The following is a 23,008-nucleotide window of genomic DNA, read 5'->3' as shown; positions in this document are numbered from 1 at the left end:
TTTTGTTTAGTTTTATTTTACCGTCATGTGGGTGTGCTTTAACATCAGTAAAGCTTTGGGCTTCATTCAGCATTTTGTTCTTCCATCGGAAATGACTCCTCCATATTTGCTGTCAGCAACCTTTCTGTTTTTGTTGTTTAGAAAAAGTTTTATACTATGGCCTTCATTGAATCACATTAGACCATTAGCATCTCGCTGCAGCTCAACCTAGTTGCTGGAAGTTAGCCTACAGGGACTATTTTCAGGTGCTGCATGATATCATTGTGCTGCTGCGCCCATGGTCTTCCTTGATTATTATGAGAGTATTGTTCCATGTCAAATCAGCCTAGAAAATCGGCACGTTTCATTTTCCGTTGGTCTTATTACACTTTCAAACTTTATTACTGGAAATCTTAGTCACTTTTAAACGTGATGCTAGCAGGCGAGATGGTAATGGTCTAATCCAATTCAATGATCTGTGCTAGGCTGGAGCTAAATGTGGTATCGCCAGACTCAGAACGGCTGGATGAACTGGAGAAAGGTAAAACTCAATTGTTTAACTCAAGGGGAGGTGGAAAATGAGTGTAATTCCACAAATGGTGGAATATCCCTTTAATGGGGTGCTGAGTGACCCCAAGTCAATAAACAAGTTAATGTTTTATTTCTCTAAGACGTTTTGCGCACACATTTTTATTTTAAGGGGGTGCTTAGTGACATCACTCGCCAAGCAAACAATGTTTAAAAAAATTAACAATGTGCACAAAAGATACACAAACAATTCTAACCATTTTGGAGTCATTTGGGTGTTAATGGGGTGCTGAGTGATGTCAATCCTCAACTAAAAAGTGCTACAGTGTAAATAACATAAGAAACAATGATGCACAAATGTTTATTTTGACTGCACAAACAGTGGGTGCTTAGTGAACCCAGGTCACAAAATAAGTTAATGTTTAATTTCTTTTAGACCGTTTGTGCAAAAACATGCACAAACAAATCAGAATAATTGTATCAATGTTTTCATTATATGGGGTGCCAACTTCACAGGGGTCACACTTAGCCATCTGCATCAAATTCAAGTGACTAATGCTTGTCTACAAAGTGATTGCTGGGTCTGCTACCACTTACTTAAAAGCTGTCATGGAGGCTTGTTACCCCTTATCGGCCACATTCAAATGACGGTGGTCACTTTCACACTCTATAGGTAGGTAACTTCTGCGCTATTTTATAGTTACCCCTGCCCCCTCCCCTTCCAAAATCTCTGTGTGAAACCTTCACAGCAACCTGACACCTGCACAAAATAGAGAGGACGCCCACTCCTGTCTACACAGTGACCTGATATAATCGATGTGAAGAGCAAATGACAGCAAACCGATTCACACAAATGAAAGGTCACAAATGTTCCTGTTATTTTTTGCAAAAAAAAAAGATGCTGCGACCACCCATTTCGCCTTTATGTAAAACCATGCCTGCATATCATAGAAATGTCAATCTCTAAAAATCAGCAAGTAGATTGCATAGTAAAATTTCATACCTTGACAGCCTGGTAACACAAAGTTTCATTTCTCAAAACATCCTCTTCTTGAGAAGACACAAAGACTTCAGCAACTTTAGCAAGTACAGAATGGCTCTCTCGTCTTAAAATTCCTTGGCCAAGAGTGCTGCTTTCCAGGAACATAGACACTGTACAAGCAATTATATAAAAACATGAAATAAAATGGAATGAAATGGAAAATGCAGTATTTATATAATGCCCATGTTCTACAGTATATTTATCTGACACACCTAACTGGAGATCTCCAATTGACATTATCTGAAAAAGAGAACATAAAACATTTTTACTGCCTTGATTAAGACCATTGTTCCTTCATATGGTTTAACCTGACAATACATCTTACCTGGTCGCTGTGCATTAAAGTATTAATGTGTAGCTGAATTTCTTCATAAACAATATCTGAATTCATTTCACCAATGAACTGGACCATCTACAGCAAGCAAAAATGGGACAAATTATGGACAATCTGCATTTTGAATTTCCCCTAGGGATCAATAAAGTATCTATCTATCTATCTATCTATTTCACATCTAACAAATATTGATTAATACTTCATTTATACATACAGACAGTTAATATGTTGTAACAAGGCTGTGATGAAAACAAATTTCAATATAACAAAAGGATGTAGTGCAGCGTTTCTCAAACTGTGGGTCGCGGAGACATGCCAGGTGCGAACTGACGTGAAAAACAGGATTTAAAAAAAAAAAAACAATTACCTGTAGCCTAGGCCTAGGTAGCACCCTATGCGCAATGGACGCACTGTGTTATTCATAGAGAAGCGTTCGCATCAAGGCAGCTTAGTCCCGACCTGAATGAGATTTTGAATTAGGTTGTGAGACTGGCGAATTTCATAAAGACCTGGCCCTTAAAAGCGCATCTGTTCTCCGCACTTTGGCCTATCTTAGCGATATATTTGGAAAGATTACTGCATTCGCCAAAAACCTTGAGGTATGGGACAGGCGCCTCGATCGAGACAGTATTGATGCCTTTGAGAATCTGAGTGAAATCACTGAAACGTCTGATTCGGGAGCCACTCTTGTGATCCCATGTATTAAACAGCACATCACATCCCTGCAAAGTTTATTTCAAAAATATTTCCCAACCAGCAGTGCTCAGTATGACCGGATTATGATCCATTTAATGCAGCAGGTTGGTATTTTATTGAATATATTGTACAATGCTGTGAAATATTGGCCTATGCTTGCTAATACAGTATGTTGCTGGAAAACAGAAATATGTGTGTTTAACTTACAATGCCACATTATGCATTTATTTATATTATATCTGCAGCACCAGCTGATTTTAACTCTGCTGAAGAGGATATATTTAGAACTTTATTTCAATAAATTTGACAATTTTAAGCTTGACCTACCACTTTCTTAGAGCGATGAAGGACAGGTGGGGCTTGAAAATGCCCCCTTGATCAAAGTGGGGAATGAAAGAAAAAGTTTGACAACCACTGACACCACCGGTCGAAAGTTTTGATGGATATTTCTTTTTTTTACTATTGTTATGTAATGGATGCCAGCTAGCTTAGCTGTGCTTGTGGAACGTTGGTAAACCTCACTCCCCGACGCCTCAAGAGTGCTGCTGGCATGCGAGCCAGTAGCCTGGGCTATTGGCTCAATTGTTAGTACGCTCGCCTCCCGATCCGAGGTGCTGCTGTTCACTGGTTCGAGTCTGGGCGTGTGCAGGGCTGAATCGCGCAGGTTCAACACAACGCAGGTTACATTGGTGCTGTGACCCGGATCGGGAGTGAGGTTTAGGGGGGTGAGTATAACGGATTAGGGCTGGGACAATGCGTCGACGTAATCGATGACGTCGATGCAAAAAATACGTCGACGCAAAATATGAGCGTCGATTCGTCAAGCATAACGTGTGCTGCTAAATATTTTTAATTTGACACCTTCAGTGTTTTCCATACGTTGACTAATCTGTGGCTGGGCACCACAAAATCAAAACCGGCCACCACACATTGATGTTCTATGTTGTAGGCCTACTATTTAAATTAAAGATACAGTGGCCATCGCTTTCAAATGACCACTTAATTCGCGCATTACGAGGCGTGAAGCTGCGGGAAGCTTTAGTACCACTTTCAGCCACTGTGCGTCGCTCTGCCACTGTACATCGCTCTGCCTGCCGCCCCTTCTGAAAAAGCAGGATCTACCATTAAACATAATTGTTGCCGAGAGTAATCCCAGCCTACGAATTCAATAACAAAATGTAGTCAATTGACTGCTTGACATGTCATTTTTATTTTTCTGTACAATAAACAAATACATCTGCTTTATGCCGCAGAATTAGGCTACATTCATATTTGGCTAACTTCTGCAGATGCGCAAAGACGATATGAGTCTGTTGCATTTCGTTAGATGTCCGAGTCACACATAATATAATTTATAATAATTTAACACACGACAATAGGGTAGACTACCGTCGGAGATGCTGACTTGCAAAGGCCTCGGGATAACACTTTATCTCCACTATCATCAGTCAATGCCCCCTTGATAAAAGTGGGGAATGAAAGAAAAAGTTTGAGAACCACTGGCTTAACAAGTTACCTGCAGTCCAGAACACACAGAATATTGCAACAGAAAGTTGCCTTTATAATCAACTACTATTTGTTCCAACAGCATTCAAACAAAGCCTTTATAAAAGTGAAAAAAAAAAATATTCTATAAGAAGTAAAATAAAATACTGTTACTGTAACTGTATCCCAAGCTTCAGCTCCCCACGTCTGTGACAGGCAGACGTGACACCGCTAAATTCTCAGCTTGTTTATACCCTACCCCACACTGAACGCGTAAGACCGCTAGCTAGGCCCATTACTGTGGGGTGCGGTAGCCTACTCTCTGGGATTTAAGTCAAGCAATATAACCATACAAATGTTTCAAAATGAGTAATTTCGGCTTTGTCTGAACTGGCCATTGTAGGCTACGTAAAAAATAAACAAGTAGGCCTAGGCCTATCCCCTATCCAATGATATCGGCAAATGTTTGTTTTCCAAAGTAAGAATTTCACTTCACCATGCACCTTCGACAATGAATAGCTCATTACACGTATGTTACTGTTGAACGTAGGCCTAACTGGTATCATTACAAACATTATTATGTGTCCTAAAAACTGGCATTTTATGGCATTGTGTCATGTAAGGTCGTTGCAAAATCTAGAGAAATGTGTGAGGTGGTCAACATTGGGTTAGACACCAGGGGCCATATTCACAAAGCCTTTTATCTTACCACTAGGAGTAGGCTACTCCTAAATAGCAATAAAAGATTTTAGCTAGGAGTTTCTCTTATTAAGTTATTCACAAAGCCTTTCAGACCTAGCCTAGGCTACTCTTAGTAAGGAAAAATAACAACTCCTGAACAGATTCTGGAGCTGAGCGCTCTAGAATCTTTGACTAAGAGTGAGTGAGTCTTCATTGCTATGGATGACGTTATTACTCATGCACGAGCTTGACTGAAGTGACCACCTTGATTGGCTGATGATTATAACGCGGGAAAGATTCCAAACACCTCCCTTACGATGAGTGGCAGGTGACAGGTCTGAGAATGTGTGCGCTACACAAGGACGGAAGATGATAAATAACTGAATAAAAAGGCCTAGCCTAAATGAATCAAGAGTAAGGCAAAACAAATAGCCTAGTAGCCTAATGAAACATATGGATTGATGTAGTATCTTTGTAACATTATTAAATTAGCCTAATCTGTTACTATGCCTACGTTTGCAAAAGAGAACATTTTAATTTGATTCACAATAATGTTACATTTAGTTTACATGTTGACAATGAGTAGCCTAGTTTTGGTTGTTGTTGGTGGCGTTATTGCATGTTAGTTATGCCTACAATGCAAAATTGCTTCCTCACGATTGCAAGCTCCTGAATGCCACAAAACCGGTTTGTGAATAGGTCTGTGAGTTAGGAGTGTAGAATTCTGGGGTATTCTTACTGTATTCTGATGTGTTCATATGTTACTTCTGTGTGTAGTATACAACAGGGAGAGGTCCATATTATTGTACATAACTGTGCCTTAGGCCCTTGTACCAGCAGGAAGGTCATACAGGCCGATGTTTAAGAACATCCGAGGAACATCAGTGATAACATGGGCAGAGGGAGACGGCATGTCTGCCTATTCAGGCGGGTTGTGTACACTGGCTGGCACCTGCCACGTTGGCATGATTGACGTTTGTATTTTAGTATAACAGGCTTTGTCTTAGGTTTTGACTTGGAGACGGATCGAGGAAGCAACCCAAGGAGCATCTTCTGTCGGAAGGCTCAGCAGCCGCTTCTAATAACAACCACAACTGTTAGACTCTGCACAGTTTTACTGTTTGAGACTTAGCCTGTGTTCTGTTATTCATTATTGTACCATCTACAATAAATCATCATCTAATCGCCGATCCTGATCCCGCCGTGCCGTGACCCTTCTCGCAAAAGGAGAAGAAAGACGACAACATTTGGTTATCGTGACCCGACCGCAAGAGGAGAGGCAAGACGAGAACATCCAACGGGTTCAAAGAGACTTCGGGGGCAGATTTTGGATTTTGAACATCTGTAAGAAGAGTCCATCTTGGCACCCTGATTGACGTGACTGAATCCCAGCTGGAAGCCTGCCAAGAGGGGAAACACTGCTGCACTGCGCACCCTGCATGCAGTGAAGACATTCTGACCAGGTGAAAGCAAAACATCTTTACTCCATTATGCGGGAAAAAGAACCAAAGAAAAGCTAATTTATTAGATAAATTAGAAATTAAAAGCTGCACATTAATGAGAGTATTGAAGTTTGTGTCATTAAGTGTTTTGACAAGTAACGTACCTATATCAATGATTGATGAGCTCTAGATGACATTTGATATAAGAAGTTTTCTGGAAAAAAGTAAAAGGTCAAAGTGTACACATATTTTGGGTAATTGGATAGATTCGTGAACGAATTAAAAGAAGTAATCGATTAACTACGGACAAGCTTGGGGGATCTTTTCTTTTTCTGTACTGCCATTACATGTTAAGCTGTGTGAGTTTTATGAGATGAATGCTGTGCGTGTGCCAATGAGAAAATAGGAGTTACTACAGTCATTATTTTGCTGAGTGAACTGTGTGGTTGTTTCTCAACGGTCTTTGTTTAGTGCTACAGTGATACGGAAAGGAGACGAAATCACCAGAGTGGGGTGTTTTTGTTGTGCAGTATTTGAAAAGTGGGATAGGGTTTCCACCTATGTTTTTTTGTTGACTTGGTCAACTGGGAATTTAACGAAAGATCGTTTAAAAGTGTGAGTGAGACATTCATTTGTATCATTGTCCAGCCGTTTTGGGAGAAAAGAAACAGTCTGAGTTAAGTGGAACTGACACTGGTAAAATTTATTGTTGTGGCATCATGCTGTGAGTAAAATAACTTACCAAGTGTCAGGTCAGAGATAGAGAGAGATAGTTTCCTTTTCCCTGGCGGGAGCGTGTGTGTGTGTGGGTGTGAGTGTGGAAAAAAAAAAAATAAGAGATAGACAACTTGTGAACAATTGAGAGGCGAACAAATTACTAACCAAATTTTCAAAGTGCAAAGTTGTCACTATATCACTACCACATCACGGGAAAATATAAAAAAATATATTTAAAAGGATCACGTCACTGCACGAAACACATAGTACAATTTAATATTTAATGATTTGATATTAGCACAATCCAGAGATGGTTCTTGGTAGGAAAACTAAGTTACAGGCCTTAGCTGAGATACAAGACTATGTGTCAGATTGGATGGCAGTGAAATTACAATTGGGCAAATTTGAGAAAAAATTACAAAAAAAAATAGAGAAGTTGGAATTAGAGATCCGAGACAGGATTTGCAGACATGAGACTGAGAGACGTGATTTGGAGGAACAACTCATGGAAGCGGATGTGTTGCCAGAACAGAGTGGAATGAGGCGAAGAGGAGTAGTCTCAGAGGCCCACTCAACGGGGAGGAGCCAACTCCTCCCATACACACCGGCACCTAGTGGGGGCGGGGGTCGCAACCATGGTCGCAAGAGGCAACCAAGTACCCGCCTCAATCCGACTCTGCCTGACTTGGCTCAACTGTCAGCATGCTCGCCTCCCAATCCAAGGTGCTGCTGTTCGCAGGTTAGATAGATAGATAAAAACTTTATTGTCCACTGAATGTACATACACTGGAAATTTCGAGTCCGGGTGTGTGCAGGGCTGAATCGCACAGGTTCAACACAACGCAGATTACATGTGCACCACCTACTTTGTATATATTGCACTTTTTCTGCTTTTTTGCACTTCTGGTTAGACACAAACTGCATTTCGTTGTCTCTGTACTTGTAGTCTGCACAATTACAATAAAGTTGAAACTACAGTAATCTAATCTAATTACCCTAGCAACCAACATAGCAACCACTTTATTTAGCATAACAACCTCTATATCTACCCTAGCAACAACCTAACAACGTGTGTGTGGTTATTTTGTTTTGAATCTATGATCACTTCAAAGACAAAACGAAAGGGATCATTTAGATAGGGACACAAAAAAAAATAATCCTCCTGTTCCTCAAGCCCCACACTTTATGAACCACTGCACTAACCTGAGTGCATGAGCAGCTGCTCTGAGTCTGAGGCCATGTTGTACATGTGATGTTTTGTTTATGAATTTAATTGAAATTGACATTGAGAGAGAAAGAGACACACCTGGTCAAGTTTTCGACACAGCACAGGAATGTTAACCGCTTCCATCTGAACAGCAACAAGCAGCTTCACGAGGGAGAGAAGCTGTAACCTCTCCAAAGACTCCAGCCGAACTCTCTCTTTAAGAATTTTGAAAGCTTCCTGGAGCGAACGCTCTTTGCAGCGTTTTAGGGAGCTCCTGTAATCAAAATTAACAAAAAAAAATGTAATGATCTTAGCAATGTGATATTTTCTTACAAATCCTTATATCTTGTCAAATGCCATTGATCTGCTTTCTGCATGACCCATCAGTCAACTTCACTTGGCTAACATGACACGTGAACTGTTACCTTCTGCATTCTGTTAGTTTGCCGAAAAGAAGCTCCAGAATATCAATATGAGATGATGATATGTCTCTTAGTTCAGGGTTATCAAAATGTGCATCCATTTCAACGTGGGATGACTAACTTGAAAACATTTCAACTGAACATGAGCTGCACGCACGCTCGTAATGCGTCAGTGTAACCGGTGTAAGCAGCAACTTCCCACGTGGCCGCCGTCAAAATACAAGTCCAGTCCAGTTGTATTTTTTTCCAACAATAACTTATTCCTACGTTTTTAAAGCAGGACTATGTGAGTTTTCGTCTCAAACTAAAGAGCTAAATACCTACAAAACCTTGTAAATACCGTAGAGTCAGAGCACCATGTGGGAGGGAAAGTGAAAACCAGCGTCCATGGGTTAGTTCATCTGGACGAGTGAATGGTTACGGCCCACACGTACCAAACCGATCTTTTTTTCCTCCGTCTTCCCTGGAACCGTATCAAGAATATTTGCGGATCCATCTCAACACGACTCAACACGTTACTTCATACCCCAGGCCTATAGGTGGCACTGTTTCATTACAGAAATTGACCAAAACTTGCGCTTTACAAACAGACAGACGACGAAGTGCAAGGAAACCAGAATTGTTTGTGTGGACTGATGGTGAACTGTCAACTGTAGTCAACTGTAAAACTAATAAACTTTATTTTACGGTTTGTGAAGGGTGCAGTCCCGTCCTTTATTTGGCTAACGCAGGTAGGCCTACTAATCACCTTTACTTTCTTTGGTTGTAGGATAGTCCGTGATTTACATTAGTTTTGGCTTTCACCGCAATTAGGCTACTAAACGCAAGGCTTACCCAAGTTCTAGGCTATTCTGTCGCCACATTTATAATATTGCTATAAAACCTTCGTTAGTATCAGTCAATACGTTTGTCTGCATCAAATCGTGCATTTGCATTCAGTGTGCTACCATCGGCTTAACTTGAGTTCTAAGAGTCTTTGTATGCTTATATCTGATTTAATTCGACTGTGAGTGCATGTATATATGTTGTAAGACATGTAAAATAAATGAATGGCACAAATTAATGTAGCCTAAACGTAACACACTTTCCTAATAACTTAAGTTCTCTCGCGGCACTGACAGTAGCTATAATGCATAAAAAAACACCAGGAAAAACAGTGTCCACCAAGTCATAAGCCAAGTCACTAGCAATCAGAGGTGGGACCAAGTCACTGTTTGGCAAGTCACAAGTAAGTCCCAAGTCTTAGCAGTCAAGTCCAAGTCAAGTCCCAAGTAAATACAGAGAAGGGCAAGTCGAGTCCAAGTCCAAGTCACATCAAAGCCAAGTCGAGTCCAAGTCCAAGTCCCAATCTTTTTCAAGTCCTGAACAAGTCATCAGGTACTCTTCACTTAATAATGCCATTATTAGACTATCGATCATAATTTTAGCACTTCCATCTAATCCACAGTATTTTTTGTTTATAAATACAGATTAAAATATGTTCAATGTTTCTGTCTTGTAATCTTTTACGACATATGCATGCGCATACCTGTGTAATCTGTAAACGGATAGCTACATAACACTCAGCACAGCTGCAAATATATATATATTGTTTTTCCAAATTGCGGAGCCCACTGTAAGGATGAGTAATAATTTGACTGATGGCAGTTCACTGCGCTAGGCCACAGATTTGCCTGCAAACAATTTATTAGGCTGTCTGGCAGTGGCGACTCATAAGGGAAGCCAAGGTCAACACTTTTATATTATTTAAAAGATAATAATGACAGTAATTTTGTTTTAAAGTATTCATTTCTTAAGAAATACTACACATTTGATGCTGTTTATCTCATTTGTAAATGGTGCACTGTCACTTTAAGCCCATTGTGTCACACGTTCTCATAATGATCCTTTTTTTACCAGCTCCGTTCAAATATAGCCTATGGCTAGTCCACAAACTCAAACATTGTTTGTGCCACATGTATAGCACAATATTAACAACGATAAGCATGATATTAAGTTGGCACAAACAGCTTTCATTCCCTTGGAAAGAGAAGCATGTATGACATGATGTTTGCTTGACATTTTCTGTTTGCAATTAAAAGTGAATTATGAGCCTGGTAGCCAGTAGCCACCTAGCTACAGTAGCTGAGTGAAATGTATTTCAATCGGCATATCATGTGCTTCATGTAAATAAATTATTGAATACTTCAAGACTATTAAGACCAGTTCCATTACACAAGGCAAAGACAACTCTTCATAATATTCTTGTCCACTTTCCAAATCACAGTGAGTGCAGCTATGTCATAGTGACCTGGATCTCATAGTTTATAACAGTACAGTAGGCTAGTGAGAACCGGATAATTCACAATCTCCTCTAATCTCGTATTTGTTGCCTTCACGATTTCCTTTTATATGTTTCTTATATTTAAAAGAAGATATCAATCATCATCAACAATGACAAGCCAGCTGGAACCTACTCATTTTCTCTCCCTCTCGTGCGTGCTTGGATGCGTTCTCAATTAAATGCAGTAGGCTAGCATAAGTTCAAGTTGGATCTTAATGGAGAGGACTCGAAAAGTATCAACTTTATGTAACATGCTGTTGGTGCTTTTTGACATTAAACGTTCTCTAACAAGAGTGCAAATCAGTTTGCAGTAAAGCTACTAGTGATTGGCTAAATGTTGGTCCTTCCTCTGTCTCTTGGTGCCCTACACACAGTGCGTAACGCGTGTGGGGGTAGCGGCAGTACTGTACTGTGCTCTGGCCGCTTGTCTCCGCTATTTTTTTTTTTTTTTTTTTTTAGTCGCGGGAAAGCGTCTGTGGGGTGACTGGTCCACGATCAGGAAATTTAGTTTTTGATTCGAGACATGTCAAGTCATCACAAGTCAAAGAGGCAAAGTCCGAGTCAAGTCTCAAGTGAATAGTATTCAAGTCCAAGTCGAGTCGCAAGTCATGCCGAATTTTATCAAGTCAAGTCTGAAGTCATTAAAATCATGACTCGAGTCTGACTCGAGTCCAAGTCATGTGACTCGAGTCCACATGTCTGCTAGCAATCAAGCTAAAAGCTCAGCCTGCTAGCTCTCTTGCCAATCTAACTGCTACTCTTAATGCGTCGTGAGGGAGGTTTCCCAACTTACTGCACAGCCAGGCTTGGAACTTCATAATTTTACGGTCAAAGCCACTCAGTTGGGCATATTTGGCAGGGGGCACCAAGGCCACGCGTCAGGGCACCAAGGCCAAAGTTAACTATAGACTACAGTACATAAAAAATATCAAAGTTGTATTTAGCCTATTCGCAGCAGTAGACCTGCATAACTGTATGAAACATTGCAAACATGATATATGTAAATCATCTGATTTTAATATTTATTTTTAGATATCTAGGGTATATTGAACATTTATTTTCTATTTGGCCTGTTATGAAATCATGTATTAAACAATTTAAGCAGAGCTCAGCTTTAAGAAACTCAAATAGCCTACATGCATGCTTAGCATTTTGTGATCATTAAGGCTACTTCATGACAAACTCGTCAGCTGTATATCCTCTGATTTTAATATTTACGGATATCTAGGCGATATTTGTAACATTTATTTTGACCTGTTATGATCATGTATTTAACAATTTAAACAGATTGTGAAACTTAAAGCTGAAAGTTGGAGACATTCATGTAGAAATTTGCTAAAATTCAGAACCGGATTACTCTGTACAGGGGAATGCTTTGGGATTCCCAAACTGTGGTACGTGTACCACTGGTGGTACGCGAGCTGCCACTAGGGGGTACGCAAGATGAAAAGGGCAATGTCGGAAACGTGTTAAAAATGATTAATTAATTAATAATGTAATTAATTAATAAATAATACATTTCAAATCGAGTTATAATGATATGGAAACGTGAAAGGGAAATTTTCTTCATAGGAAATCATTTGTAAACTCTATAGTAGGCTATGTTTTCATTAAAAAATAAGCTACCCACAATGCACTTCCTGCGGGCAGCCAGAATATCTGGCGTGTTAGTTTCGTGGAAGTATGAGCTAGGTAGAAGGCCACGCAAACATGGAAAACTGGCTAAAAAGAGGGACACTGTCCAAAAGGCCTAATTAAAGCGATCGAAGAGGAGAAGCGAGAGAAACAGAGCAGGAGACAGATAACGATGGGATGGGGGGCAGAATGATGAAGGCGGAGGTGGCTCCGGAGAAAGAAAGGACGAGACAGAAAAGACTGCGCGAAGTAAATTAAAGTATGATGAGGCATAGGCCTAACCTGACTCTCGCCAGATGAATTTCGTTCCGCCTAGCTCCACTCATCCATCTGGGACCAATCCATTGGAGTGTTGCTTCAGAAGGCTGGGCCTAATCAAAAAATGCTTGCATATGATTGAATAAGCCACTTGTCCGTCATCTATTGACGTGCTACCTCAACCACTCACATCGAAGCCAACCCGTGACGCTGATAACAGTCTCACAGTCGCTTCTACGCTATGTCACATCTATGAAACTCCCGCCCTGCGTCCTGATTGGCTGTACCATAAAATCGGGTGCAGAAATCACTCTCAATGGAAGAGGATGGATTTTTTTGTCCCAGCCCTAGTCGGATGGTGGGGGTACGCGAGCCGAGTCAGGATGTAAAAGGTAGTCCGCGGGAAAAAAAGTTTAGGAACCGCTGCTTTACACCTTTGTGTTCAGTGAGGCCTGCTGTTTATTCTGATATGGTTTGTCATGTGTTGAGTGAAGAGTTTGTGAAGTATTATTCCACCGAGATGAATGAGATGAAGATGGTAGGGAAATGGGCGCAGAACTGTATGTAGAATAATATGATTACGGTACATTAAAGTTAGGCTACTTTTCTCACATACCGTTTACCACAGCAACTAGCTGACTCTCTCGAGCGAGTCTACAAGTGTACCGATGGAGGGGTGGCTTGTCTAATTTCCCCGCACCGGCTCTTCAAAAAAAGAACAGAAAAGAAAAAGAAACGCCCCCCCCCCCCCCCCAGCATTTAACCTCCTCTCTATTCAGCCCTGACCTCTCTAAGGACAGGCTATTTACATGGATGTCACCTATCATGGAGCATCCAGTTGAGCCAAGCGACATAAATGTGTTGTATGTTAAGCATGTAAAGAAACTGCTCCAAACTATTAAGTTTTCCTTGATCTAGCAGGAAAGTCTTCAGTCTTCACAGAGAAGAATTTTGTAGTTCAGCCTATGCTTTCTTTCTGTTTTGTGGCTTTCTATGACAGTGTTGACAATTTTTTATATAATAATTGATATACTAGTAAGGCTGGGGTCCCTTAAGAATGTGTGTTGAGTCCTCTGCTGTTCACACTGATGACTCATGACTGTTGTGCCAGAGACAACTCAAACCACATCTTCAAGTTTGCAGATGACACAGTAGTAGGCCTCATCAGCAACGACGATGACTCACTCTACAGAGATGAGGTACACCAACTCATCAACTGGTGTGACACCAGCAATCTACATCTCAATGTCAATAAAACAAAGGAAATAACTGTGGACTTCAGGAGAAATCACAAGCCACACACACCCCTCACCATCAATGGCAGCGCTATGGAATCAGTGAAAAGCACCAAGTTCCTGGAGGTGCACATCACTGATGACCTGTCATGGTCAACCAACACCACCTCCCTTGTCAAGAAAGCACAGCAACGCCTCCACTTCCTACGCAGAATGAGAAGAGCCAACCTCCCCCCATCAGCACTCACCACCTTCTACAGGGGTGCCATTGAGAGCATCCTCACCAGCAGTCTCTCAGTCTGGGATGGTAGCTGTTCTGTTGCTGACCGGAAAGCTCTACAGAGGGTGGTGAGGTCAGCTGAGAAGATCACCAGATCAGCCCAACCATCCATCCAGACATATACCCATCCCGCTGCCACAAAAGAGCCACCAACATCATCAGAAACCCCACCCACCCCACACACAAACTGTTCACCCTCCTACAATCTGGCAAGCACTACAGCAGTATTCGTTGCAAGACTACCAGACTCAGCAACAGCTTTTTCCCACAAGCCATCAGACTGCTCAACTCACTCATGAAAACTGGATTATAAACTCAATGTTTGCAAAATACTGCTGCCACTTTGCACTTTTTTCCATATCGCACATTGTGTCGATTTGTATACCTTTTAAATATCTATTTGCACTTGTCTAGTTGTGTCCTATGGTCAGTCTTATGTTTAATGTATGCTTAGTGTGTGTCAAATCTTGTTTTAATACTGCACATTGGAGTATGGGAGAAACACAATTTCAGTCTGCTGTGTAATGTACTGTTGCATGGTTTGATTGACAATAAAGTTGACTTGACAATATTGTGTATTACCTTTTTTATCATTCAGTGTAGATAATTCTACACCCATATAGCCCATATATTTTGTAGGGTCTTCTTGTGAATGTACCCGAGTCAAACTTTCCTTTAAAAGCATAATTACGTCGGAAGCGCCACTTTTAAGCTTGACTGTATTGTCGTTTTCGGTCAAATGGCCTTTTGAATGACAGTGATAGGGGCACTACTATTTTGATGCACGATCACATCAAAATCACTATTTTTAAAACCCTAAGAAGGCTCGACACAACATGAAACTTTGATTGAAGTATGTCTCTACACATGAACTCGAGCATTGAGAACATTGTTTGTGTACACAGAGTTTACTAAAAAGAAATGTTTTGGACAACTCACTTCTTGACTGGCAAGATGGCGGCAAGTGGAAAAACCGAGTTGTTCAAAGCCTTGCTGTTCCATTCATGTAGCTGTGCTTTCACTTCAAAGCATGTGTCACATACGGTAATCAAATTGTCATCCTCATGTAGTGTATAATATATATGGTACAAATGAAAGCTGGTGCCTCAGCCTCAATTTGTCTGCACACGGCCCTGCAATATCAAGCCCTTTTATGGGGATTGGGCGTTTATATGCTAATTAAGAACAATTGGCACGCCCTGTCAATTTAAGAAGAAATGGGATTCAGCATGATGAGAACGAGACTACGAACGATTCTGAGGTTTAGGAACACCTTTGTGAATCTGCTTAAGAGTTCTCGTAGGATCTTCTTAAGAAGATTCTCATGATATTGGTGAATGAGGCCCAATGTTCTCAATGCCCAGACCCTCGTTCAAAGTTTTATGTTGTGTCGAGCCTTCTTAGTGTTTTAGTATATTCAGTATATTACACCAATGTTTTTCAACCTTTTTTATGCCACGGCACACTTTTGACACTTAAAATGTCCCACGGCACACTAACATCCTGTGGGAAGAAAAAATAAACATACCATAGCCTAAAACTTCAAATAATACAGATATGGCCTTATTATGGCTTTTATGCAAGACCTGCTCAATAAAACAAGCGCCCTCTGTTTCATTTGTAGGTGACTATATCTAATTTAATTGTTGTTATGAACTGGATATGTGATGATTCTGTGAATACTGGATATGGGGCCCCCGTTGTACAATGCCTGCATACCACAAATAGTGCAATCATACGAGCATGTGGTTATAAATTCTTTGATGCAACAGTTGCTTTTTTGGACCAGTGAGTGACATTTGGGTAATTTTCTGCGGCACACCTGATGATCTCTCACGGCACACTAGTGTGCCCCGGCACAGTGGTTGAAAAACACTGTATTACACAATATAGGCCTACTCACTGAACCACCTTGCCTATTGTCTTTGCACCTTGCTTATTGTGTCAGAGAATTCGATTTAAATTGATGTAGCTTACAGTGTTGTTGCAGAACATTTTGGATTTACATATTGCAAACAACTCATCTATACTATTTTATACCACGTCTGCTCGTGTAGCCGACCTCAAGCCTAGGGGAACTTGGGCCAGCACAAACCAACTTCTTTACACTTGAAAGGAAAAGAACAAAGAAGGCAGGTGTTCAGGAGACAATGGAGTTCATTTTATTAAAGATCAATATAAAAATATGCATTAAAAGGATAATTTCCTAAATCCTTGTGACTCATGGTCATTTCCATCCATTAACACATCACAAATACAGTAACATCAACGATTGCACAGACAAAGGATAAGTCCCCCCATTAAAACTAGCGCTCCTCACTTAATCACGACCACTACATAGATGTAAACACACATATATATATATATATATATCTCCCAACACAACATACAATCATCACTTCAAATCCAGTCACCAAAATGCACTTACTGTAACATAAACTGATAAAGCTGCATATCAATACCATGTGCTCAGCTCATTACTCAAACAATGCTCAAACAAACGTTGCAACCTTAATAGATATTGTTCACAGAGGAGCAAAACTCTAATCAGTCGACTATTTTAAATACACATTGACAATTCAACATCAGTTTAAAAGCCATGAGAAAATAGTGACTTTACCTTGAAAGGAAAAGAACAAAGAAGGCAGGTGTTCAGGCATGGAGACCATGGAGTTCAAAGTAGGATCCTCAACTCCTTCTCTTATCCTGCCTACCCTGGTGAGTGTGATCTGGCACACACTGGAGTTGACCTAAAATGCTTTGCCACATTAACCAAATACCAGTTTATCCCAAACCTTAATAAAGCATGCTAATACAAGGTACCGACACAAAAGACACACTCGCAGACCACTTGAGATAGCTTACGGACCACCAGTGGTCCCCGGACCACACTTTGAGAAACACTGCTGTAGATGATGAACTCCCCAAATACTTCACAACTTCATGTTAAGAAGCATTGCAATTACATTGTTTCATCATTTTACACACAGGTTTACATAGAGTGATGAATACCCCTACATCTTTACTTCTAAGAGACTCTGCCTCTTTGGGATGCTCTTTTTCATACCCAATTGTGTGGCCAGTTTATTAGTTGTCAAACATTCCTCCTTTTGTTTTCTTTATCATTACACAGCTTTTCCAGCATTTTGTTATCCCCGTCCCAACTTTTTTTGAAACATGTTGCTGGTAGGCTATCAAATTCAAAATTAACATATATTTTCCATGAGATTGTCAAATTTGTTGTTTTCAAATTTGACATGTTGTCTGTGTCCTTTTTGCAACTAAATATGAATTTAAGAGATTTGCAGATTATTACATTATCATTTTACACAACGTCCCAACTTTTTCTGTTTTGGGGTTGTAGTAGTAGCCTAGATAGATCAAGAAAAGACCTTTATATGCTGGCATTATCAACAATTATCAATTATCATCTTTAAAAAGAGTTTATGCTTTTTGTTCTTATTGTAGGCCTATTTAAGTAGCCTAGGCCTAAGTTGGCTAGTCATTCATGTCTCGAGAACTATCAAACATTAGGGTGGATTGCATATTTTGCTTTTCGGACTTCTGAAGTATATTACGATGTGAAGGCCACATTAAATCCACACCCAATACCATTTTGATTAGGGGGCGTCCTAATCAAATCAAAAGAGAAAATGCAGATAACACATTCATAGAAGAAATTATACAGATATCAGTGCTCTTAGTGCCAAACTGTCTGAGAAAATATGCAGCTTCCTGTGGGACAGTCAGTTGTCCTAATGTGGGACAATGTAAAGCCTATGTTAAAAGGCCTAAACCATGGTGCACCTTTATTCATGAATGATAGTAACACTTCCTCAATAAGTAATTTCATAGGTCAATTTTATGTTCAGTCATTTTACCATTTGTAATGTTGCTCCTGTTTAAAACCAAGGTTTATGATGAAACATAAAAATAAAACAATATGGTTTGTTGATGGTTTTGATGCATTTATTATAAATTCATGAAATATATTTAAAGGTAAATATATAAAATGTTGCATATTACAATATAATGTGACTATCGTCTCCCCAAGCCCTACCTCATCCTCACTGCTGATGATTGGCTTTCTTCCTATTATGTGCTCAGGGTGACCATTACCTTACCCTGCGTTTGAGAGTAGACTTGGGTATGTTCCATGCCTTAGCCAGCAGTCTCAAGTTAGGGACCCCACCAATCTCAATGGCCTGCCTGATACTCCTCTGTTGCTCCTTTCATCTGTCTTGTCTCCACTGATTTAATTTCATTTTCTTATCTGCCTCTCTCTCTGTCGGATGAAGGTCCCTTGACCTTAAATATCTGTAATAAAGTATTTTAATACTGCAAAAGATCACTAAGAACATTTAAATAACCAACCAGCTCCAATACATATTCTCGACTGGATTGTAGCTTTACATTAGGCTAATCATACTGTCCCACTTGTGAGTGGGACAATAGAAAAAATCATTAAAATCACATATATAGCTTAACTATATACCATGATACTATTTTTAAATTAACAAACATTTCATAAACACATTAAGATAAAAAGTAGCATGATTAGGCCTTCTTTGATAATAATTATAGCCTAATTTATAGGCTACCCTTAACGCCAGTTTGGTCAAAACTGTCACTGACCTTCTGGTAGCTTTCAAAGCAGGTGCTTCCTGTTTGATCACTCTAATCTATGTTGCCCCACCCTAATTTATGACTAGACAATTCAGATGTTATTTTGATCACAGTACCCTACAGCTTTGGCTTTCCTATATTTTCACTGACATTCATTAATTTGGGGAAGAGCCACACCCACTGGAGCTTAGGAGGTGTCCCACATTCCCAGTCTCATATGAGGCTCAATAAGTGGGATTGGTCTATGTTCATATGGTATTTTGAGACTTTGGTTCATATTCTCTGCAAGTTGCGTGTCTGTTTATTCTCGGCCAAGAAGTGAACAAAAAGACAAATGATCTGCAGCCAATGTCTCACCAAAGATTGTTAAGGCGGAGCAAGATACTTCGTCGTAGTTCATGTCTATGGGCGCGAAATGGGGATCGAATCCTGTCTGCATAAAGAGGCGTGTCGATGACGTATTGACGAGCGTACATTGCAACCGGCCAACAGCAGCTGCATAAATAACCGGCGCACACCTGATATAAGGTTGATTTTCTCCAGACTGGAATGCTCAAAAATGCTAAAAATGTACCTGAAATGTTCAGAAGGGTTTGAGGATCATGAAAACGTGCCCGAAATTCACATTCCTAACTCTATAGAACCAAGACCTTAGCATATGTGGTGAAATTCTGAGCTATGCCCATAGACTTCAATGGAGCAGTCGCTGCCTCTGCTCTGCATAAAGGGGGATTTTGACCCCCCCTCGTGCGATCCGGGTTCCCGGAAGTGGCTCCTGATGAAACATCTTGCTCCGCCTTAACAATCTTTGGTCTCACTCCACACAGAGTTGTCTTTTATTTTGACGAAGTCCGTCTTCCGCTTATCATCTTTGGTTGCCATGGGTTCAACAGCAAAACAAAAATGGCGCCCGCAAGCTTAATAATGAGGACTAGCAAAGATGGTTTGGTTACCAACCGTCTCTGGGATTAGTGAATAACGTTGGTTGTTAACGTTTTTTACGTAATTCTTTTGTTGCTATGGCCATTGAATTGAAATTCTGGACCTGGTCCCAATTTTTGTTCATTATCACCATTATTTCTAAAGACGTGAACAGCAGTACAGGTAAGTAACATTAGGTTAGAACTAGCTTCTATGGTATCATAGGTCACCTCTGCAAACTAACAGTTTAGTTAGCTTAACAGCCTAGAACACGCCGAGAGCGCCACAACCACCCACTATGCTCTTAACTTATTGGAAGCTAGACCGGTGTGTGTGTGTTGCGGGTCTTATGGGGAGTCTGTTTACTGGAAATGAACATAGCTTCTAGATCAGAAAAACGTGCATGAACAATATCACAAGCTAGTTTTACCTGGCTACTTGACAGCAGATGTTAGCTACACTGAATTCACAAACTGCTGTCTAATAACGTTAGCTACCTCAGCCTCTGCGAAGAAAATAAATCCTGCTCTGTGCGAATAATGTGGTATGTTATTAACGTCTATGACGAATAAAAATACCTAATCGAATTATTTCAATGGTTAGTTTCCTTACTAAAATTCACTATGGTTTCCTATGGTTTTAATGCAATAACTATGGTTTTACCATGGTGATGATCACCATGCTCCTAACCATACTACCATGGTTTATGCATAGTTCTTCATAGTAGCTTTGGTACCACCATGGTTCCCCTATCACACTTCATGGTGACTGTGGTAGCCTACTACTATGGTTTTAACATGGTAACCGTGTAACTACTACAGTCGATGATGTTACAAAGTTGGGTATTGACCGTAGTTTTGTATATTTACCATGGTATTGCCTTTTCTATGATCCAGACAGAAAGCTCTTTGGTCATCCGTATTACATTATTTGTTTTACGCTACTGTCTAAAAGTATCCACTTCCACAACAATCCAAATGGTAAACCATTTACAGTGTTTCCCACAGGCTTTTTGCAGACTATGGAGACAATGTTGTATTTAATTTAAATGCATCAATCTGGTGAATTTTGAAAACCAATATGACATATCAATTATTAACAAACTGTTGGTACTGATATGAATGTTGATGACTGTAAAAAGGGTCATACAAAATGTGGTTCAAAGCTTGTGGAGCTAAACATTTAAGAGATGATGAAAACAAAAATGACAATTTAGCACAACCTGGAAAATCATTGTGTGGTGGTCAATGTTGATATTGTGGTGGGCCGCCACAAACAAGTCAATGTATGGGAAACACTGGTGACTCAGAAAGCAGCTAACGCAACCTGACTTCAAATGACAAGACCTTAATAATTCTGAAAATGTTCTTTATTGTCATTTAGCAGAGTACAGGTGCAGAGCCAATGAAATGTAGTTGACATCCAACCAGAAGTGCAAAAGAAGCATTAAATACCAAAGTGCAGGTTGAGTAGAGTATTCTGTGCTCTGTTATGTGTTATGCACTAGTGGTTGTTCTAGTGCCTTTAAAATCCAGTACACATTACAGCTGATGCTATTAGACATCGTCATAAGCCATACCGATAGATAAACTAAATGTTTGCAAGTGTTTAACAAGCTTAGCATAACTAGCTTAATATAATAAAAAACTAGCTGTGTTTTGTTTCTTGTGTTGGCATCATGCAAGGAGCAATCACAGCTAGACGTCATGATAAGCTAACATTACCTTTAGCCTTAGGCTATATGGTCCACTGAAAGTTATCCACATATCACATAGCCTAGTTAAGTCTACTAGTTCTATCAGGAAGCATACATGCTGGATATACAGTAACAAACTACAGCTAGCCTACAGCCATATCAACCATAAACTGACAAACTATCAAACCTTAAACTGACAAACTACAGCTCATGTATGAATAGCAGCTTATGTGCTAGAGTTTGTTTGTAGGTGGTAGACATGATTTAAAACTATTATTACGTTTATTGTTCATTTCTGAATAAAGTCACAAGTCCATGGCCCTTTTATGGCCTTTTGTTTACTTCCTCTTTACACAAACAAAGTTAAAAATATTTCAGATTGTCTGCAGGGATCCTCCCCACAGTTGCAGAGATATTGATAATGATATTTTGAGCCTTGTCAGTGGCTTAAAGTAGCGATTTAGCGACAACTGAAATTGCCCCCAAGGCTACTGTATCACCATATGCTATTTTGTTGCATATTACAACCTTACTCAAAACTGCTCTAAATTTGTATCGATCCCAAACAAAGTTTACAATCGTTATCATCCAAAAATATACCCAGGTTGTTGTAACATTAGACTTTTCCTTTAAGCTTTTTTTATTGACTTATTTTGTCATAACTTCCTCTTTGGCAGATAATAAAACAGAGATTCCTCATCAAGTGCACCAGCCTCTGGGGTCCTGTCCATGTGATCTCACAGCAGATATTTGTGATCTGCGTTGCTGCTGTGATATGGTAATGTGACACTTACCTTTATTGTCTGCATTGTTATTTTTAGTCTGATGCTCACCACAACAATTACATATATTTGAACATTTGGAATGCATTCATTTAGAAGATTTTTTTTTATCCAAAGCTACTTACAGAAATAGAATAACATTCAAGATACAGTGCCAAGGAGACCTTAGCTAGGAATTACTACCGCATCTGTCAATACCATTACTACAGAATAAGAGTGACAACATTGTACTAGTTGATAGTACATTTTTTTCTACCATATTTCTCTTAAGACTCAGTCAGGACGATGGAAAATCAGGATCCAGGCTTTATTCTTTTCAATGAGGGGCCAGTGCCCCTCAAGGGAGAGATGCAAGTTTGTGCCACCCCATCATGGGTTTCACCAGATTCTCAGTATTCTCTGACTATACAGAAACAGTCTATCATATTTAAGTTACACACAAAGAGAAGGAGTGACCTACTAGTATGAATATGCAATGTAAAGGTGGGGATGTGGCCTTTTGGTGCCATCAAGTCTGGCCAGCTTCTATTGTCTTTTAATTAAAACTACCCCATTTCCTGGGAAGTCCTTCAGAGGCCTGACCCCTCACTGTGTCTACAAACATTAACATTTCACACCTGGTGATGAGCAAAAGGCCTCTAGACAGGCTTTCATTGAATTCTAATCATTCAAGGATAAACAATGGATACACTGCATACAGACCAAAGACACACACAGGG

The 23,008-nt window shown here is 40.0% G+C and overlaps 2 protein-coding genes across 7 annotated transcripts in view; one reads left to right on the top strand and one right to left on the bottom strand.

Annotated features, from left to right (window-relative positions):
- Positions 1–8,893, bottom strand: part of si:ch211-225b11.4 (thyroid adenoma-associated protein homolog) — a 54,369-nt gene extending 45,476 nt beyond the window's left edge. Inside the window, exons 1-5 of one of the 3 annotated variants that reach the window (XM_042101887.1) lie at positions 8,537–8,893; positions 8,211–8,385; positions 1,875–1,961; positions 1,762–1,789; positions 1,511–1,659 (exon numbers count right to left, since the gene is read on the bottom strand). In XM_042101887.1, the coding sequence (XP_041957821.1) occupies positions 1,511–1,659; positions 1,762–1,789; positions 1,875–1,961; positions 8,211–8,385; positions 8,537–8,634 (537 nt within the window). In that variant the 5' untranslated portion in view covers positions 8,635–8,893. The remainder of the gene's footprint in view (positions 1–1,510; positions 1,660–1,761; positions 1,790–1,874; positions 1,962–8,210; positions 8,386–8,536) is intronic. The other 2 variants (XM_042101885.1, XM_042101886.1) reach the window with 2 other exon arrangements.
- tctn2 (tectonic family member 2) overlaps positions 5,955–23,008 on the top strand; it is a 63,755-nt gene continuing 46,701 nt past the window's right edge. For 2 of the 4 annotated variants that reach the window (XM_042101890.1, XM_042101889.1), the window contains exons 1-2: positions 19,756–19,994; positions 22,185–22,285. In XM_042101890.1, the coding sequence (XP_041957824.1) occupies positions 19,910–19,994; positions 22,185–22,285 (186 nt within the window). In that variant the 5' untranslated portion in view covers positions 19,756–19,909. Of the gene's footprint in view, positions 6,209–19,754; positions 19,995–22,184; positions 22,286–23,008 lie in introns of those variants that run through there. The other 2 variants (XM_042101893.1, XM_042101892.1) reach the window with 2 other exon arrangements.

The sequence above is a fragment of the Alosa sapidissima genome, chromosome 8 (genome assembly GCF_018492685.1).
Source record: "Alosa sapidissima isolate fAloSap1 chromosome 8, fAloSap1.pri, whole genome shotgun sequence".
In the NCBI taxonomy this organism is placed as follows: domain Eukaryota; kingdom Metazoa; phylum Chordata; class Actinopteri; order Clupeiformes; family Clupeidae; genus Alosa; species Alosa sapidissima.
This window is presented reverse-complemented; position numbering and strand designations above follow the sequence as displayed.